This window comes from Gorilla gorilla, chromosome 9 (genome assembly GCF_029281585.2).
Source record: "Gorilla gorilla gorilla isolate KB3781 chromosome 9, NHGRI_mGorGor1-v2.1_pri, whole genome shotgun sequence".
Lineage (NCBI taxonomy): Eukaryota > Metazoa > Chordata > Mammalia > Primates > Hominidae > Gorilla > Gorilla gorilla.
The window spans coordinates 119806371-119825221 of record NC_073233.2 but is presented as its reverse complement, the minus strand read 5'-3'; the positions used below and the strand labels follow the sequence as shown (position 1 = coordinate 119825221).

General features: G+C 46.4%; 3 protein-coding genes across 6 annotated transcripts; 1 reads left to right on the top strand and 2 right to left on the bottom strand.

Annotated features, from left to right (window-relative positions):
- Positions 1 to 135: 135 nt before the first annotated feature.
- C9H11orf52 (chromosome 9 C11orf52 homolog) lies at positions 136 to 8760 on the bottom strand. The gene is made up of 4 exons (XM_004052119.5): positions 7994 to 8760; positions 2646 to 2683; positions 1293 to 1354; positions 136 to 1047 (listed from the first exon to the last, which is right to left on the bottom strand). Exons 1-4 carry the CDS (start codon positions 8023 to 8025, stop codon positions 808 to 810), a joined length of 372 nt encoding a protein of 123 aa, XP_004052167.1. The 5' UTR covers positions 8026 to 8760; the 3' UTR covers positions 136 to 807.
- On the top strand, positions 3266 to 18441 carry CRYAB (crystallin alpha B). 4 transcript variants are annotated; one of them, XM_019036658.4, is made up of 4 exons: positions 3266 to 3304; positions 15142 to 15540; positions 16615 to 16737; positions 18095 to 18441. In XM_019036658.4, exons 2-4 carry the CDS (start codon positions 15340 to 15342, stop codon positions 18296 to 18298), a joined length of 528 nt encoding a protein of 175 aa, XP_018892203.1. In that variant the 5' UTR covers positions 3266 to 3304; positions 15142 to 15339; the 3' UTR covers positions 18299 to 18441. The 4 variants fall into 4 exon arrangements, with proteins under 4 accessions (XP_018892203.1, XP_004052166.1, XP_004052165.1 ...); XM_004052118.5 differs by lacking the exon at positions 3266 to 3304 and adding an exon at positions 13454 to 13926; XM_004052117.5 differs by lacking the exon at positions 3266 to 3304 and adding an exon at positions 13454 to 13960.
- On the bottom strand, positions 12972 to 14325 carry HSPB2 (heat shock protein family B (small) member 2). Its single transcript, XM_031015785.3, has 2 exons — positions 14142 to 14325; positions 12972 to 13624 (listed from the first exon to the last, which is right to left on the bottom strand). Exons 1-2 carry the CDS (start codon positions 14233 to 14235, stop codon positions 13170 to 13172), a joined length of 549 nt encoding a protein of 182 aa, XP_030871645.1. The 5' UTR covers positions 14236 to 14325; the 3' UTR covers positions 12972 to 13169.
- Positions 18442 to 18851: the final 410 nt, after the last annotated feature.

Sequence of the window (18851 nt, the reverse complement as noted above, 5' to 3'; positions counted from 1 at the left end):
CTCCAGCCGCGGCCTGGGGGTGGGGCCGGAAGGCCTGTCTACTGGCTGGACTTTCGAACCGCCCTTAAAACTGGGCGGGATCCGCTGTCCTCGCAAGGAGCCTCGGGGCCCCGCCCCAGAAAACGCGCCAGGCAGGTTTCTCAGGCCGTTTATTGATCCTAGCGGCCCCGCACCTGCGAGAGCCAACAGTCCCTCCGAGGGAAGTTTCCAGGCCTCGCTGTGCTGTCGGTTATCACTGACTTGAGGTCCTGAAAGCGCTTCCTCCACGCCTCAGCCCCCTTCCCCCATTTGTCTGTTAAGGTCTGGAACCTGACTCAGCCACTGAGGAAATGGCCCAAGCCAGCCCTAGTGTCTGAATGTAAAAGCTCAGAATGCTTTTCCAGAGCACCTCCCCTTCAGCTTTGGAGTTTAAGGTGTGTGAAAAAGGATACCATTAATTAAAGTCCAACGAGATCAGCCCACGTGCTTATGGGCTAACTTTTTACCTGCTCTTTCTGCACTTTTCAAGAGCAGGAGCAACAATGGTGGGGTCGAAGACCTATCTCCCTGCACACTCCACCTAACCTCATGTGGATAGCTAAGTTTAGCTATCCACCCATAGCTAAACCAACTATTAACTCTAACCTAACAGTGGCAAGTAAGAGGCCAGGGGAGAAAATGGGACGCCCACAATTCCAGGGGCTTTGGAGTTCTTTAAGCTTAAAACGTGGCCAACATCCCTGGGTTGCCACCCAATTCCCCAAAGCAGTAGGTTCTTCCCCCACAGGAGTAGTGGTTAACGATGGACTGGGCCTTCCTCCCCAGCGCTCACACCAGGGTCCCGTTCTTGCTGTCATAGCGAGGTGTGGCCTGGGGGAAGCGAAGGGTTGCATACTCTGTAGCGTTTTCTAAATGCACGTGTTTCACTTCCCGGGCATGGGGACGGCTGCACACTTGAATGTCAGCATAATGTAAGTTGCTGTCTTCTGACATGAGGCCTGGACTCCTCTCTTGAGACCCTTGCTGCTGTAACACCCGCTCATACGTATGTCCTGTTGTTTCATGGCCCTGCGAGGAATGGATAGCATTAAGGGAGATTCATGGCTTGGTTTTGCCCCTCACCTCCAATGCAGGGGCAGGTCAACTGATGTCCCTTCGCTTTGCTCCTTTGAGCAAAGGACAGACAGCGGAGGACAGACAGAGCCAGCAAATTCTACAGGTGACTGAAATGTGTCTGTTGCAGTGCAAAAGAGCTGACTACTGGGATCCCATGTCCGAGCAGCCCCAGAGAGGGGACAGAGACCTGTCATTACCTTTGGGAGATTCTGCTGCAGCTGTTGTGGCTGCGGCTTCAGTGTCCGTCTTGCTTGGCTTCCTGAGGGGAAGAAATCCAACTTAAATTTATTCTCTCTTCCCTGTCTCTACTGAGATTGCCTTCTTCAAATCACTATTAAACTATTAACGGCAGGCTTCTGTCTAATCCCCCTGCCTCCATTCTCACTTCTTTCATGTCTACTAGTCCTAAATCCAAACTCCTTAGCCGGGTTTACAATCTGGCCCTTTCACAATCTGGCCATAATATCTTCCATCCTCATTTTTCACTAGCCCCTAACACAGTTCAACAAGAGAACCCATTGTGTGCCAGGCTCTGTGCCATGTTCTGGGCGTAGAAGGATGAGTAAGCTGTTTCCTCTACCTCAGGGGGCTTACAGCCTGCTAGGGGAGACAAATAAATAAAAATAAGTAAACACACTTACAATGCAAGGTGGGAAGTGCTCAGCTATACCAATCAGCCACTTTGAATCAGGTCAGTCTGTTTTTTTTTTTTCATGAGCTGATTTATCTGCCTAAAACACCTTCTCCCTCCTCTGCTGACTTGCGAACTTTGATTTTATTTATTTATTTAGAGACAGAGTCTCACTCTGTTGCCTAGGCTGGAGTGCAGTGGCGCGATCTCGACTCGCTGCAACCTCCATCTCCTGGGTTCAAGCAATTCTCGTGCCTTGGCCTCCCAAGTAGCTGGTACTACAGGCGCATACCACTGTGCCCAGCTAGTTTTTCTCTTTTTAGTAGAGATGGGGTTTCACCATGTTGACCGGGCTGGTCCCAAACTCCTGATCTCAAGTGATCCGCCCCACCTTGGCCTCCCAAAGTGCTGGGATTACAGACGTGAGCCACTACGCCTGGCCATTTGCTATTATTTCTTTGACATTTTGACATCAGTGTCTTCTCTCATTCTCCCACAGCATGAGTACACATCTATTACAGCACCAGTAGATGATATTACAACTGTTTGTTTATATGAATTTATCTCTTAAATTTGATTTTCAGCTCTTCCAGGGCTGAGATCATGTGTCTTTCCTCTTGTGCCTCTCTGCCTCCTTGGGACCCACACAGGTCCTCACATAGAATGTAAGTGCTGAGTAAATATTTGCTAGATGAATGAAAGAATGAACAACCAACCCTGCCACTCTGAAATAATGGAAAGGATAAGATCCAGAGGTTCAGAACTAGTCTTGAATGCAGCAACCTGGATTCTCTTTGGTATGCTGTCTCCCTTTATCCTTTCATTCCTTTTCTACCCTTCTGCCCTTTCCAAAGATTGCAGCTCTATTGTCTTCTCTAATTTGCCTCCCCCAGGTTCCCTCCCCCAGCCCCAAAGTTACCTGTTTTCTTTTTCTTCTGGAAAGTTGATGGGCAACTCCTGTAATAGGAAAAACAGATCACCCATGTGCAAGAGCCCTGGCCTCTGCCTTCCCTCCATCATCATTTGCTCTGTGGTCTCCTAACATTCTGATGAGCTTCCCCTACCTCCCTCTAACAAAGATGCACCCTGAGCCAGGTTCAGTCCCAAAGCATTAGTCAAGGGTACCACACCTCTCCCACATGGATGGTTCTGGAAGGTGGAGTAGTACAACTGACATAACCAGACCCAAAATACAGCCTCAGGCAACCAGGCACTACATGCCAGGGATGTATCTGGCTTGAGAGCTATTCTGGGATTGTCTAACAGGCTAATTCCAGCAGAGGGTGAGGGAAATCTGTCAAATGATGGAATATTCTTGGATCCAGAGACCCTCTTGCCTCTTCTTCAGTGCTTTTTTCTTCCTGGGGTCTTTACCAATCTGGGACTTTTATTCTGGGAGTCATGGAAGTTGCCACAACCAGGGCTAACTAATTACAGCCCCTCAAGGCCCTTTCTTAACAAGTGACCTCCCTCCCTGCTTCCTTGTCCTTGTTTTTAATTAACAGAGAAAGTGAGAGATGTTTAACCTTTAACATCCTTTAGAGAACTTTGTCTACAGAACAGGGAGCACTGAATTTGGTGAGTGACTCAGCTATCCTGCCCTCACTGTAGGGCAGACCTCTTATATTTATTTCTGAGCCCCTGGGGTCCCCAATGGCGCCCGTGTGTCTACGTGATTGTTAACTGTTTGATGCCAGAGAGACAACACTGACTGAGGAAATAGGCTAAATAGTTTGGGGCTTACTCCGGATTCTTTTTCTTGCTTTCTTGCTAGTACATTTCCAACTCTTGCCAGAACCAACCCTGTTTGTCTGCCTGATCTCTCATCTCCTGGGAGGTTTCCTTCTTTGCTAATTTGAGAGGGCGAGAGAGAGAAGACTGACTTCTAAATCATGAGGACTACTGTGGGGAAAAAGTCAGGATTTTTCCACACACATTTGACAGAGGTTTCTGTTTTGATGTGATTTTTGGTTTTGCTACAGCTTGCTCAGTTGACAGCAGTTGAGTCTCCAGCCAAACTCTACAGGTGGTTCAGAAGAAAAACTACTCCTGTGTTTTTCTACTTCTTCTGCCACTTCAGCTCTTGCTTTATGTTACTGCTGCTCAGTCAGCCTTATCCTAAGAACGAGATAATCTTCTAATTCTTTGCCACTTGTTACTACTCTTTACCTACTTATTTTTATTTAAATGGATACAGAAAATATTAGTCCTAAAATACATAGACTAGGGCTATCCAGTGTTAGTGAACAGAGCCTGTTCTCAAGTTAGATATTGTGCAATGCCTGGACACAACCCAAATGGAGTGAGTATTCATTTAGATACACAGGCGATGGGATTTTATTTTTAGATTTAAGGAAACTAAGTGGGCATTCTTCTACAGTGGTAATAGAAATAAAAATTTGTGCAATCCTCCTAGAATGCAATTGGCAATAAGTATAAAAATCCTTAAACATAAATGTGTATACCCTCTGATGTAGCAATTCCATATCCTAAGAAATAATTATCATGTACAAATATGGATATTCATTATAACATTATTTAAATTGCAAAAAATAGGAAATACTCTGAAGGTCCATGATTTGGTAACTGACTAAAGAAATGGCATATCCAATTAATGGAAAATATGTAGCCACTTCATAAAGAATGTTGGAAGAACACCGAACATCATGGAAAATTTTACTTTTTATTAAGTTAGTAAAAAGATATGTTTTGGAATAAAAACTGTGCACATTTAAAAAATATATGGAAATACACTAAAATGTTCCCATCATCTCTGGGTGCTTTATTTATGGTGCTTTTTATTTTCTGCTCATTGCAGAAGTTAAATTTTCTTCAATGAATGATTATTACCTTTGTAATCAGAAACAATAACAATAAAGAATATTTTAAAATAAAAATATCTTCAATTGCCATAATATCTTTAAGCCTCTGGAGGTTTATTGAGATAACAAAAAATAGAGAACAAAGTTTTATTCAATCCTACTAGTATTTGAAGAGGAAAAAAAAGATTTTGGTTAGACTATTTGGTATAGTGTCTGTAGAATGGGCTCTGGAGTCAGACTGATGAGGTCAGAATAGCTGTGAGAACTTCAGCAAATTTTTAACCTCTCTGGGCTTCTGTTTTCTTATTAATAAAATGAGTATGATAGGCCAGGTGCGGTGGCTCACACCTGTAATGCCAACACTTTGGGAAGCCAAGGTGAGCGGATCATTTAAGGTCAGGAGTTCAAGACCAGCCTGGCCAACAGGTGAAACCCCGTCTCTACTAAAAATACAAAAATTAGCTGGGCGTGGTGGCACGCACCTGTAATGCCAGCTACTAGGGAGACTGAGGCACGAGAATCGCTTAAACCTGGGAGGCTAAGGTTGCAGTGAGCCAAGATTGTGCCACTGCACTCCAGACTGGGAGATAAAGCAAAACTCTGTTTCAAAAAAAAAAAAAAATGAGTATGATAATATAATTCAGACCTCACGGGATTATTGTAAGGATTAAATAAAACAGGAAATGTAAAATACTTAGCATGGCTCCTAGCATATAATGAGCATGAGTAAAAGTTGACCACTAATGACTATCACCATCAGAGAACTAATCAGTAATGAAAAAAGAATACCAACACTTGGGAAGAAAGAGAATAAAAGAAGCTGTTACATCTCCTTCTCTAGAAGCTTTTCTGTGCTTCTGGATGTCCTATGTCTATAGGGCATCTCAGAGTTTAAAGGGTGCTTTATTTTTTCAATCCTGACATTCCAGGAAACACATATTTTTGTTCCCATTTTACAGACGGGTTAACGAAGGGCCTTTTTTACTAACTTAATAAAGAGTAAAATTTTCCATGATGTTAGGTGTTCTTCCAACATTCTTTATGAAGTGGCTACGTATTTTCCATTAATTGGATATGCCATGTATTTAGACAGTTACCAAACGTTGGACCTTCAGGGTATTTCTTACTCAACAAGGCAGGGACCAAATGTCCTTTTATTACTATGTCTTCTGTGTCTATCACTGTGCCTGTAGTACATGTTCAATAAACATTGTTTAATAAATGAATGGATAAATGAATGAGTAGTAGGGCAGGACTTGAATCCAATGTACTACTCCAAAACCTGTGTGTTTTCCAATGCACTTCACTTGTCTATCTAAATATAATGATGCTTTATTTATAACATGACATCTTCCAGATCTGCCCCAGGCATGGAAGGCGGTAGACAGGATAAAACCAGGACCAGGAATTTACGGCATGGCAGTGATGAAAATTCTGGGAAAGAACAGTAACAATGCCACAGATAATTTATTATGAGGTTTTCACATACGCTATATCCTTTGCTCTTCAAAATAAGCCTGTGATCTACACAATGTAGGATGTATTATCTACATTTTACATGTGAGGATGGATACAGAGAAATTAAGGGACTTATTACCTATGGTCACATAGTAAATAAGTGTGAAAGTCATACTCAGATATTCCATGGATATTCTTCTTTTTCCTACTTCTGCCCTTTTATTTTTATTTTCATTTTTGAGACAGGGTCTCACTCTGTCACCCAGACTGGAGTGCAGTGGTGTGATCATGGTTCACTGCAGCCTCTACCCCCAGGGCTCAGGTGATCCTCCTGCCTCAGCCTCCCAAGTACCTGGGATTACAAGCGCGCACCACCATGCCTAGCTAATTTTTAATTTTTTTGTAGAGATGGGGCCACCCTATGTTGCCCAGGCTGGTCTCAAACTCCTTTTCTTTTTTTTTTTCGAGACATAGTCTCGCTCTGTTGCCCAGTCTGGACTGCAGTGGCGCAATCTCAGCTCACTGCAACCTCTGTCTCCCAAGCTTAAGGGATTCTCGTGCCTTAGCTTCTCAAGTAGCTCAGATTACAGGCGTGTGCCACCATGCCTGGCTAATTTTTTTGTATTTTTAGTAGAGATGGTGTTTTGCCATGTTGGCCAGGCTGGTCTTGAACTCCTGGCCTCAAGTCATCTGCCTGCCTCAGCCTCCCAAAGTGCTAGGATTACAGGTGTGAGTCACTGCATCCGACCACTCCTGCCCTTTAATTTAATTTATTTTATTTTATTCTATTTTATTTTATTTTTGAGACGGAGTCTTGCTCTGTCACCCAGAGTGGAGTCCAGTGGTGCAATCTCGGCTCACTGCAAGCTCCGTCTCCTGGGTTCAAGGGATTCTCCTGACTCAGCCTCCCGAGTAGCTGGGCCTACAGGCGCCCACCACGACGCCCGGCTAATTTTTTGTATTTGCAGTAGAGAGGGGGTTTCACCGTGTTAGCCAGGATGGTCTCGATCTCCTGACCTCGTGATCCACCCGCCTCGGCCTCCCAAAGTTCTGGGATTACAGGCGTGAGCCACAACGCCCGGCACTTCCGCCCTTTTAAATAAACATTGCTTCAAAGTTGACTTGCTTGATCTAAGAGGCAATATTATGCAGTGGTTCAAAAGGTGGCCTCTGAAGTCAGGTGGGCCTCAGTTGGAATCTTGGTTTACTTGCTTACCAGCCATGTGACCTTAGGCAAGTTAGTTAATTTCTCTGAGCCTCAGTTTCTCAGCTGACTGTAAAATAGGAGGAGGGGCAAAACCATTTACCTCATAAAGTATTGGAAAAATTAAATGAGACTGTAAAATGTCTGGCACATAGAAAGCTCTCAAATGCTACAATTATTACTCTCATCCAGGAAGAAAGGGAAAGAAGGGGAAAGGGAGGAAGAGGGCACAGAAAAACAATGCCGGTTCAATATTCCTGCCCTGCTCTGGCCATTCCGCAGACAGCTAGCTTGGCTCTGTTTTTTGTTGTTGTTGTTGAGACAGTCTCGCTCTGTTGCCAGGCTGGAGTGCAGTGGCGCGATCTCGGCTCGCTGCAACCTCCGCCTTCCGGATTCAAGCGATTCTCCTGCCTCAGCCTCCCGAGTAGCTGGGACTACAGGCGCGCGCCACCATGCCCAGCTAATTTTTGTATTTTCAGTAGAGACGGGGTTTCACCATGTTGGCTAGGATGGTCTCGATCTCCTGACCTCGTGATCCGCCGGCCTCGGCCTCCCAAAGTGCTGGGAGTAGAGGCGTGAGCCACCGCGCCCGGCCACTTGGCTCTGTCTTCTAAGGCCTCCTGAAAGGAGGTGCTGCTCTGGTGTTGGAACAAGGAGGTACCAGGCAGAGGAAGGTGGCAGTGGGAGGCTGGCAGACAACTCTCTCCAGGTGCTCTGATTTTCGGGGCCTCTACATCCACCAACAGAGATAGATGTTCCCCTTTGCCCTTCCACCCTACTCACCAGCTTCCTCCGCAGCAGACCCGGTTTCCCATGGCGCTCTGTCTCCAAGGGAGCCCAGCTGTTTTTATGCATCAAGAGGCTTGTGCATTTCCGGGTTCCTGGTTGAGCTTTCCGCGGCAGCTCCCGGAGTCTGTGTCAGTGTCAGATTTCAACCTAGCAGGTTGGACTTTTGAAGCCACCTGCTGGAATGATTCCCAGGTGACTGTGTTCCCAGCCAAAGGGTAGAACAACACACGGGCTCCAGGTGAGAGCTATCTCAACTTCAAGATTTGAAGCGTCTTTTGATGAAGCCATGAACTTGAGCCTCAAGCTTCAATAAAAAGAAACCTGAGATAGAAAAGGGCTCTTGGTTTCCTTACGAAATGCTTCTCCATTACATCACTCTGTCTTTGAAATATATCCTCTATAATAGATGAGTGCCTAATGTAGTAGTTTGCTCAGCACCACTCAGGTTTAACTGAGTTTCACTTTCGAGGCAATTGGTACCAGTTTCTTATTATTTTTGTACAGAATCTGGGTTGGGATACTGGAGTCTCTTGGAAACTTAAGTTTGGGGAAATGGCTTCCTCATATATTTTCCCTTACTATTTGAAATCGATGTGGGCAAATCACTTAACCTTTATAGGGCCTAAGTTTCTAGGGCTGTGAAATTAAAAAAACTGAATCTAATCCCCTTTCTGGTATAAAATCAGATGATTCTATGATCAGGATGGCCTCAGCACTTCTTAACCACTCATTTCCTTATCCACAGTTCAGAACTACTGATTCTCCACTTACCCCTCAACTCTGCGTCTCCTTCCAGTAACCCAAAGTTAGACTCACCCGCACTCACCAGTAGAAAATATGGGCTCTAGGAGAATCTGTGAAACCCATCATTCTTGTGTTCAGTTCTCTCACCCCATTTTTAGTGTTTTCCTCGGATGCCTGGTTATTGTCCTTTAAGTGGATGTTCAGGGCCCACCACTCAGCTCTGCACTCCACAGAGAATACCCTGGACTTTGACAAACTCCTCCTCTTATGAAACATGGGTAAGAGTGACAATCTTACAGGATTGTGGTGAAAAATAAAGCTCTAGTGCAGGGCCTGGCACATGGGACACACTCAGTAAGAGTTAGGTATTGTTGTTATTATTACAAAGCATCTTATTTTCTTTCTTTCTTTCTTTCTTTCTTTCTTTCTTTCTTTCTTTCTTTCTTTCTTTCTTTCGTTCTTTTATTTTTAAAGACAGGGTCTCAATCTGTCACCCAGGCTGGAGTTGAGTGGCTAGCTCACTACAACCTCAAACTCCTACGCTCAAAAGATTCTCCCCCCTCAGCCTCTCAAGTAGCTGGGACTACAGGCTCACACCACTGTGCCTAGCTAATTAAAAAAAAAACAAAAAACTTTTTAGAGACAAGGTCTTTTTTTTTTTTTTTTTAATTAATGTGAGATGGGGGTCTTGTTATGTGGACCAGGCTGGTCTCGAACTCCTGGCCTCAAGCAATCCTCCCATCTCAGCCTCCCAAAGTGCTGGGGTTACAGGTGTGAGGCACCACACCTGGCCAAGATAGGGTCTTGCTATGTTGACCCTGCTGGACTTGAACTTCTGGCCTGAAGTAACCCTCCCACCACTCCTGGTTCCCACATCTTACTTTCTTTTCTTGTGCCCTAATCATTGCACTATTTCATGGCCATGCTTCTTCCATGCAATCCATTCTGTGCTCTACTCTACCATTAACTGTATCGTTTTCATCTTGTTACCCACTCCTTCTCCTCCCAGTTCAAAAGCCATTAATGATTTCCTATCACCTACAGGATACAGTTCAAACTGCTTAGCCTGGCACTCAAAGCCCTCCATAATCTGGTTCCTTTTTAGCCACCCCTTCTGTAATGTTTTAAAAAGCACCTAAGCAGCTGGGTTTACACAGTGGCTTGGCTCATGCCTGTAATCCCACTGCTTTGGGAGACTGAGGCAAGAGGATCGCTTGAGCCCAGGAGTTCAAGATCAACCTGGGCAATATAGCAACAACCCATCATCTCTGCAAAGTATAAAAGCTGAAAAATTAGCCAGGTGTGGTGATGTGTGCCTGTAGTCCCAGCTACTCAGAAGGCTGAGGTAGGAGGATTGAGCAAGAAAGTTTGAGGGTGCAGTGAGCTGTGATCACACCACTTTACTCCAGCCTGGGTAACAGAGTGAGACTCTGTCTCTAAAAAAAAAAAAAAAAAAAGGAAAAGAAAAGAAAAGGAAAGGAAATCACGTAAGGGATTTTTAGATGACCAGAAACTCCAAAGAAATCAATAGAGGAATAGACCATTGTGGTAGCCAGGAAACCTGATATGCCTAAAGCAGCATTAATAGAAGCCTGAAGTGATAAACAAGGATATTGATTATTCCACTGAAGTCTGTACCAGTCAATCCACGACTGGAATAATAATTTTAGGTCTAGATGTTGAATTTCAAGTTACGTTGTCAAAAGGCAGTATGTTCAAAATAAAGTTATCTGGGTAATATGTGATGTGGAAAGTGCTGTATGATATGGTTGAAAGAACAAGGCATGGCTGGGTGTGGTGGCTCACACCTGTAACCCCAACGTGTTGGGAGGCCGAGGTGGGCAGATTGGTTGAGGCCAGAAGTTCAAGACTAGCCTGGACAACATGGCAAAACCCAGTCTCTACAAAAAATACAAAAAATTAGCCAGGTGTTGTGGCGCATGCCTGTAGCCTCAGCTACTCAGGAGGTTGAGGTGGGAGGATTGCTTGAGCCCGGGAGGAGGAGGTTGCAGTGAGGGGAGATGACACCACTGTACACCCAGCCTCGGTGACAGAGAGAGACCTTGTCTTAAAAAAAAAAAAAAAAAAGAACTAGGCATGTTTAGCTGGGAAAGGGAAGCCTCAGGAAGACAGGATGGTTATCTTTAAATATCGGAAGGATTTTCAGTGAAAAAACCATTGTATTTGTTTTCCAGAGAAGTTACTGAAATGCAGATTTTGATTCAACAAAAGGAGGAATTTATAACGGTTAAATCAGTTAAGACCAAAAAGAAAATGGAAGGCCAGGTACAGAGGCTCACACCTGTAATCCCAGTACTGTGGCAGACCAAGGATAGAGGATTGCTTGAGTCCAGGAGTTCAAGACCAGCCTGGACAACAAGGCGAGACCTCATCTCCAGAAAAAGTAAAAAATTAGCCAGGCATGGTGGCACACACCTGTAGTCCCAGCTACTCAGGAGGCTGAGGCAGGAGGATTGCTTGAGCAAGGGAGGTTGAGGCTGCAGTGAGCCATGATCATGCCACTGCACTCCATCCTGAGCAACAGAACGAGACCCTGTCTAAAAAAGAAAATGAAGAACATGGAAACGACTACCGTGAGAAGTTCTAAGTTGTCTGTTATTCAGAATGTCCCAGAATAAGTTGATTAATAACTTTAAAAGCATTTGAATGAAGAGGGGATTTGGACTAAATCAGAAGTTTTCAAATTTCTTATAGCTAGGAAACCCTTTCCTTTAAATAAAGCTCAGTTACAAAACATATCAGTGTGAAGCTATTTTGGTTGAAGTCTAAGTAGAATCCTTTTCTTATTATTTTTCTTCTCAACTAGATTCCAGAAAGTTGACAATAAAAGCTAATAGTTTTTATAATTTATATTTACAATGTATATCCCCCATGGTGTATTACATGAGGTTTGATAAATATTTATTGAATGAATGAATGAACAATTAAATATGTCAAATGTTATTTCTCTGGGGCATGCTTTCATTTTTAATAGACAGCAATCTTTTAACCAAAAGTTGAATTCCTCAAGTGACTTCTGTTATCCTGGAGGTCCACAGATCCCTAAGAGGGGTATGTGAATGGGTCTGAAGAGTTGTGGGAACCTATTCAAATTGTATTGCCAAATTTGGGAGCATATGTATTTTTCTGGTGAGAGCAGCTATAGCTTTTGTCAGATTTTCAGAAGGGTCTATAACTCCCAAAAGTTAAGAAACAACCACTTAATTTAATTCAATTCAATTTAATTTTTTTGAGGCAGGGTCTCACTCTGTCACCCAGGCTGGAGTGCAGTGGCGCAATCTCAGCTCACTGCAGCTTCAACCTCCCTAGCTCATCCTCCCACCTCAGCCTCCCAAGTAGCTGGGACTACAGGCATGCACCACCATGCCTGGCTAATTTTTATTTTTTTGTAGAGACAAGGTTGCACTCTATTGCCCAGGCTGGTCTCTTACTCTTGGGCTCAAGTGATCCTCCTGCCTCGGCCTCCCAAAGTACTGGGATTACAGGTGTGAGCTGCTGCACCCAGCCAAGAAACAACTGCTTTAATGGAAGAATTGTAGGTATCTACCACAGCCTAATAAAATATGTATTTGGAGGCAGGAAGGTCTTTTGGACACCTCCCCCAAATCATGTAGCTGGATGTTCTCCTGATTGCAGAGAATAACTGAGGGGACAGACCTCAGGCTTTCCTGAATACACCATACCCCCAGAGGATGGGAAGGTAATGGGGTTCCGTGATAATTGGAGAGGCTTTGTGTCTGTGCCCTGTGTATGCATACTCAGGCTCTCAAAATCAGTGACCGTTTAAGTGGACAGACCTTAGTACATGAAAACAAAGTATTCACTCCAGGACTTTAGTCAACTCTCACCAGCCAAAAACCGTTTTCCCAGCTCCTACCCAAAAAGGGCCAGACAGTCTGGAGACCCTTGTTTTTGTGTCTCTAATCACCAGCTCAGACAGTGCCCTCTGGGCTGTTTGGATGGCATATCCCTTTTCCCTCCCAGGATCACTCTCTCTTTTGTTGCATTGTGAGAAAATTATGGCTAGGAATTTGATCTGGAGCCAGAGTCAGCTTCCGGGTGTGATCTCAGCATCCAAGTGCGAGCTCAGGGTCCTATGACGTTGGGCACATCAAACTGAGGAGCTTTTTGTCTAGCTGGCTGTGACCTCCTCCCTCCCTCCCCATCCCAGCTTCCCGGCCACAGAATAGGGAGCAGCACAAACAAGGCCCTGAGATTTGGGTTTATTCAGCTCCACCCAAAACTAAACCAAGGCTATGACACGTCCCATGGGACCAAACCATACATTGTGGACCATGCACCTTTCCCTTCCCCCAAGGATGCTGCTACCTCTGGAGTGGTGGGCAGCTGCCCATATCACCTTGGGAGGTAGAGAGGGATTTGCTGGGTGCTGGGTCTGTGGCAATCAGGGCTCAACTATGGCTGCCTCCTCCTCTTCCTCTGGATCAGGAGGCGCAGGGAGCAGGGAGATGTAGACCTCATTGACCTCTGTGTCCAAATGTCGGCCACCCCGAGGTGCTTCCAGGTTTAAGATGCCATCATGGGAGAGAGCAGCTCGGACTCGCCAGGGGTCGACATCAGCAGGCAGGACATAGGTGCGGCAGAACTCTCGGGACACGAAGCCGTGGCGGTCCAGGCGCTGGGGGTGCCGGGCAGACACCTCCAGCAGGTTATCCACAGTCCTCACAGTCACCTCGTCTGGGGTAAAGTGGCTCACATCCAGAAATGCCTGGAACTTGCCCTCACTGAGCCTAAGCTCGGAGGCCCCTGCCCTGCTGCCCTCCCCAGCTGGGGCGGCCCGAGGCCGGACATAGTAGCCGTGGTAGAGTGTGGGGGTCAGGATCTCTTCTGGCAGGAGGCCTAAAGGGCAGAGAGAAGGCAAGAGGCAGGATGAGGGAGGATGAGGCTGGCACAGGGGCGAAATGGGAAATCTGGAGAGGAGGGATCGGGAAGAGCAAGAGGGGAGTCAGGAGGAGTAGGGAACGGGAGGGAGGCCACACTGTAGCTAGGAGGAGAAGGCAGCTCGGAAGAGGGGAAAGAGAACGGAAAGGAAAGGGAGGAGGAGGAGGAGAAGGAGGAGGAGGGGGAGGAGGAGGAGGCACCAAACGGCCTGGGTGGATAGAAGGGGGACAAGGAGGCACACCCAGGCCGGCAAAGAGCAGGTATCAGCACTGCAAGCACCAAGTGTGTCTTGAGGTCAGCAGGAATGGGAAAGATCTCTGCTTGGAGGGGATGAGGGGTAGTCTGGGGTGGGGGGTGGCTGGTCCCAGGAGATCAGTTAAGCCCAGAGTGGGGTGGAGGCCAGCAACGTTGGGAGGTCAGCCCAGAATTTCAGGGGGTGGGGGTGGGGGACAAGGGGGTGGTGTCTGTGCCATACCTTCTCCGAAGCGCTGCTCACCCAGGCGGCTCGGGTTGGCAAATTCGTACTCGGCGGTGGCCGGGTGGGCATGTGGCACTGAGCGGCCCGACATGGCTGCAGATGCAGCAGAAGCCCTGGTCCGAGGTGCAGCCCCAACAGGCGCAGCGCGACCCCTCCAGCTGCCCGGAGAGCCAGGGCTCGATAGGAGGTGGGGGCGGGGTCGACACCACCCAAAATAGTGCCCAGCCTCTTGGGGGGGAGGGGCTGGGAGTGGGGGCCCTGAGTGAGAGCAACGAGGGTGTGACCAGCGCCGCCCGGACCCCTAGTCCCCTCCCCCGCACACTCTTCAGCTGTCGCAGGGGGCCTGAGAGGACAGCTGAGGGTCCTGGCTGGGAACGAGCTGGGGAGGGGGAGCTGGTGGTGCCTGGGGCATGAAGAGGCCTCGCTGAGACCCTCACAAACGGTTTGCACGTTTCCACACCTCATTTTCTCCTCCTCGGTGGCAGGCACTGTGCACCCAATTCCTAAAGCACTCCTGGATTTAATGTTCTGAGAGCCACATAGGACGAAAGATGCAAGAAATCTGTTTGCTCTTTTTTCAGGGGGTGGGGTCTTTCTGCCCAGATGTGGGATCCTCTCCGAAACCCAGGTCAACCCAGGGCACGAGGCAGATGGCTGGTGCTGACATGTTGACCATCACTGCTCTCTTCCAAGGACTCACAAAGAGTTAATGTCCCTGGGGCTCAGCCTAGGAAGATTCCAGTCCCTGCCCAGGCCCAAGATAGTTGCTGGCCTGATTCCCCTGGCATTCAGGACTGGAAAGGAGGAGGAGGGGCACACTACCCCGGCTCCCATCCTCCCCCCACCCCGCGTGCCTGCTTGGGATTCCTGACTCTGTACCAGCTTCAGAGAACAGGGGTGGGGGTGGGTGCCATTGGGTGTGGACAGAAAGCTAGTGAAACAAGACCATGACAAGTCACTGGCCGGCTCAGACGTGTTTGTGTCTCTCTTTTCTTAGCTCAGTGAGTACTGGGTATGTGTCACATTGCCAAATCCCGGATCACAAGTCTCCATGAACCGGCGGTGAGCTAGGATAATAAAACCCCTGACATCACCATTCCAGAAGCTTCACAAGACTGCATATATAAGGGGCTGGCTGTAGCTGCAGCTGAAGGAGCTGATCAGCCAGCTGACCCCTCACACTCACCTAGCCACCATGGACATCGCCATCCACCACCCCTGGATCCGCCGCCCCTTCTTTCCTTTCCACTCCCCCAGCCGCCTCTTTGACCAGTTCTTCGGAGAGCACCTGTTGGAGTCTGATCTTTTCCCGACGTCTACTTCCCTGAGTCCCTTCTACCTTCGGCCACCCTCCTTCCTGCGGGCACCCAGCTGGTTTGACACTGGACTCTCAGAGGTAAGTCTCCCCACTGCTAGGACGGGAGAGTCCTTACTGGAACCTCCTGGAAACTTCTCCATCCATTTTCCTTTCCTACCCTGCCTAAACCATTTTAGGCACATGTGTGTCCAAATGTGAAGAAAAATGAGGAGGTTGCTAGTGTCTTCCTCCCCCATCACCTGTTTCTATTTGATAGTCCTCTCTATCCCATTTATTACATTTTTTCATGCACTGTCAAGTTTATCCTCCGTCCCCTAACTTCTCTACAGGATACCCCTTTCTGGTTTGGTTCATGACAATCTGCAGGGAAAGAGCTGCCTTCAAACTCCTTTGCTTATCTCTTCTAACACCTTGGACTCTTGACCAATTTTACCATCTCAGGTTTCAGAGCCAGGAGAGAGCCCTGCCTCATCCTGAGCTGTTTATCCCCATGGGTATTTTCTGCCTTTCTATTCCCTCTTCTATGATTTTCTGGGTTTCTCAGGGCTATGACAGGGCACTGGCCTGGGTCCAATCAAGCCTTACGAGGAAACAATATAAGGACCCCCATTTGTCCTAAGAGGGTGGAAGAACAGGGTGAAAAAATAAGGTTGACAGAGCTGTCACAGATAACACTCTGGTTTAAAAATATTCAAGTGTGAGTAAACAGGAGCTGAGTGGGCAAGGGCTTTGGAAGGACAAGCAGGACCAGCAGAACATTCCAGATTGGGTGGGTGGAAAACTGGCAAAGAGACCTGAGCCAGAAGAAGAGGCCTTTGTCTCACAGACAAACCACAAAGCCAGGCATTGGAGTCAGAGAGGCAGCAGATGCCAGGCTTGCACCCATCCTTGCGACTGGTCCCCTGGGTGATCTGTCTTCTTCTCTGTCCCTGTAAATAAAGTTTGGGTCTGATCACCATGAGCCTTAGGTATCATTGTGGTGGCTCCCTGAAGCAGACAGCTATGTTTATTTAAAAAGGAGATTTTTTAAGCAGAGAAGAGAAGGATGAATTACCTGGACAGAAAGCAGCTCTGCAGAATAAGACAGCACCTGTGTAATCAGTATTTTTGCCATCTTTCTCCCATCCCATTCCCTTACCTTGCTATTTCTAGATGCGCCTGGAGAAGGACAGGTTCTCTGTCAACCTGGATGTGAAGCACTTCTCCCCAGAGGAACTCAAAGTTAAGGTGTTGGGAGATGTGATTGAGGTGCATGGAAAACATGAAGAGCGCCAGGTATGTAGCTTCTTTTTTTGTTTTCTGCTCATTCATTCAGTGCATACTGTAATGGTCCAGGTAGTGCTATCAGCTTTGGAGGCTGGCTACATTCCAGTCCCAAGCCATAATAGTCGGGATCAGGGGTTACAAATCAATGTCTAGAAGACTAAGTTAGGATAGACATATAGCTGTTGTTACTGTTATGGCCAGAGATGTGGCCTTTGATTTGATCGCCTTAGATGGGATGATGGGATGCTGATGCCCCATTTAAGCCAGTGGTTCTGAATCTGGGCCACATTAGAATCACCAGGGGAACTTTCAAAAAACCTAATGCTCAGGCATACTCCAGACCAATTAGCATATGTGCTGCCGAAGCGAGCACTACTCCAGACCAATTAAATCAGCATTTTTAGGGGTGGGACCCAGGCATCAGCAATTTTTAAGGTAATTCTAATCTACAGTCAAGGTTGAGAACCACTGATTAGGTATAGGGCTGTCAGACACCTAGTTGCTTTGCATAATTACATTAACTACAGGTACCCTAAAAGCACTTGAGTTGTGACTTCTGTTTTAGCTGTGCAAGAATCCGTGTCTCTTCTTTAGCCCATCTTAATGCTGAACTACTTGGTTTGTCTAAATTTCAGAGCTGTGCTCAGTCTTTAATCCCCTACAGCCCATGTGGAAATCAGTTAACGAGAGCCTGTTTGGCTACATGCTTGAGAGTCAGCAGGCATACGGGTTAAAGTCATCTACTCTTTGGGGGAGTTCTGACAAATGGAACAGCTTGTTATGACTTTATAAGAGGGCTTTAAAATTGCTTCTCATCATTTAACGATAGCTCAGGACCTGTGTGTCAACCAGTACAGTTTGTCCTCAGTAATGTCCTCAGGCTGTTTCAATTTTGCTTATATGATTTAGGTTTGGGTCATAGTCTCCTTGGATGGAGTCATTTTTTTTTTTTTTAATTTCAGCAGCAGTCCTATTGTTCTGGAACCTTCTGGGACATTCCTGAAGAGTCAGGACAATTTCAGGGCTTCCTCAGGGACTCAGATTCTAAATGAGATTCCAAATTCTGTAGGCCCAGCCAACATTGATCTAAACCTTTGGGAAATACCCCTAAACATATCTATGCCTCAGGGTTTGAAAAACAATGAAGTGTTGGACTGTTTCAGACTTCTCAGATTCTCACTGGTAGGAGTGACTACCTAGGCAACTTCATCTTAGCTGCAAACCGAAACGAAGCACTATTTATTTTTCCTATGTTGTCATGGCATTTGGTCTCACCTAAGGGGAAATCAGGATGCCTGAGTTCTGGGCAGGTGATAATAGTTCCTGTTCTTATCTCTCTGCCTCTTTCCTCATTCTTTTGGGTTAGGATGAACATGGTTTCATCTCCAGGGAGTTCCACAGGAAATACCGGGTCCCAGCTGATGTAGACCCTCTCACCATTACTTCATCCCTGTCATCTGATGGGGTCCTCACTGTGAATGGACCAAGGAAACAGGTCTCTGGCCCTGAGCGCACCATTCCCATCACCCGTGAAGAGAAGCCTGCTGTCACCGCAGCCCCCAAGAAATAGATGCCCTTTCTTGAATTGCATTTTTTAAAACAAGAAAGTTCCCCACCAGTGAATGAAAGTCTTGTGACTAGTGCTGAAGCTTATTAATGCTAAGGGCAGGCCCAAATTATCAAGCTAATAAAATATCATTCAGCAACAGATAACTGTCTTGTGTTTGAATATTCCATACACTTTTAAATAAATATACAGATACCACAGATCTATTTATGATTGCATTATGATTTAGAGGGCTCCAAGGATTTTAGAGTCAGAATGACTGGCTTCACCATTTACTACTGGTATAAATGTAGGCAAGTTGCTTAACCTTTCTGGTCTTCAGGTTTTCCATTTATAACATGGGTTACTGAGTTGTACAGAGCAATTATAGGAAGTAAATTAAGGAGAAGAAGCAGGAAAAGCCGCTGGCAGAGTTCAAGGAATATTAGTTATTCTCTCTCTGCCCTCTTTGATTTTAGCTCTCAGTTTAAAGGACTGGAACACATCTGAATGAACTCTGGATAACGCTACATAAAAGGCCTTACTGCATCTCTAAAATTAATTACATCACCAGGGA

Excerpts from the sequence above, each read along its gene's own strand:
- C9H11orf52 (XM_004052119.5), bottom strand. The coding sequence starts at position 8,025 with ATGGGAAACCGGGTCTGCTGCGGAGGAAGCTG. Across the intron at positions 2,684-7,993 it reads GTCTGCTGCGGAGGAAGCTG|GAGTTGCCCATCAACTTTCC; the intron begins GTGAGTAGGGTG and ends TTCCTATTACAG. Across the intron at positions 1,355-2,645 it reads CCAGAAGAAAAAGAAAACAG|GAAGCCAAGCAAGACGGACA; the intron begins GTAACTTTGGGG and ends TCTTCCCCTCAG.
- HSPB2 (XM_031015785.3), bottom strand. The coding sequence starts at position 14,235 with ATGTCGGGCCGCTCAGTGCCACATGCCCACCCGGCCACCGCCGAGTAC. Across the intron at positions 13,625-14,141 it reads TGAGCAGCGCTTCGGAGAAG|GCCTCCTGCCAGAAGAGATC; the intron begins GTATGGCACAGA and ends TCTGCCCTTTAG.
- CRYAB (XM_019036658.4), top strand. The coding sequence starts at position 15,340 with ATGGACATCGCCATCCACCACCCCTGGATCCGCCGCCCCTTCTTTCCT. Across the intron at positions 15,541-16,614 it reads TTGACACTGGACTCTCAGAG|ATGCGCCTGGAGAAGGACAG; the intron begins GTAAGTCTCCCC and ends TGCTATTTCTAG. Across the intron at positions 16,738-18,094 it reads GAAAACATGAAGAGCGCCAG|GATGAACATGGTTTCATCTC; the intron begins GTATGTAGCTTC and ends CTTTTGGGTTAG.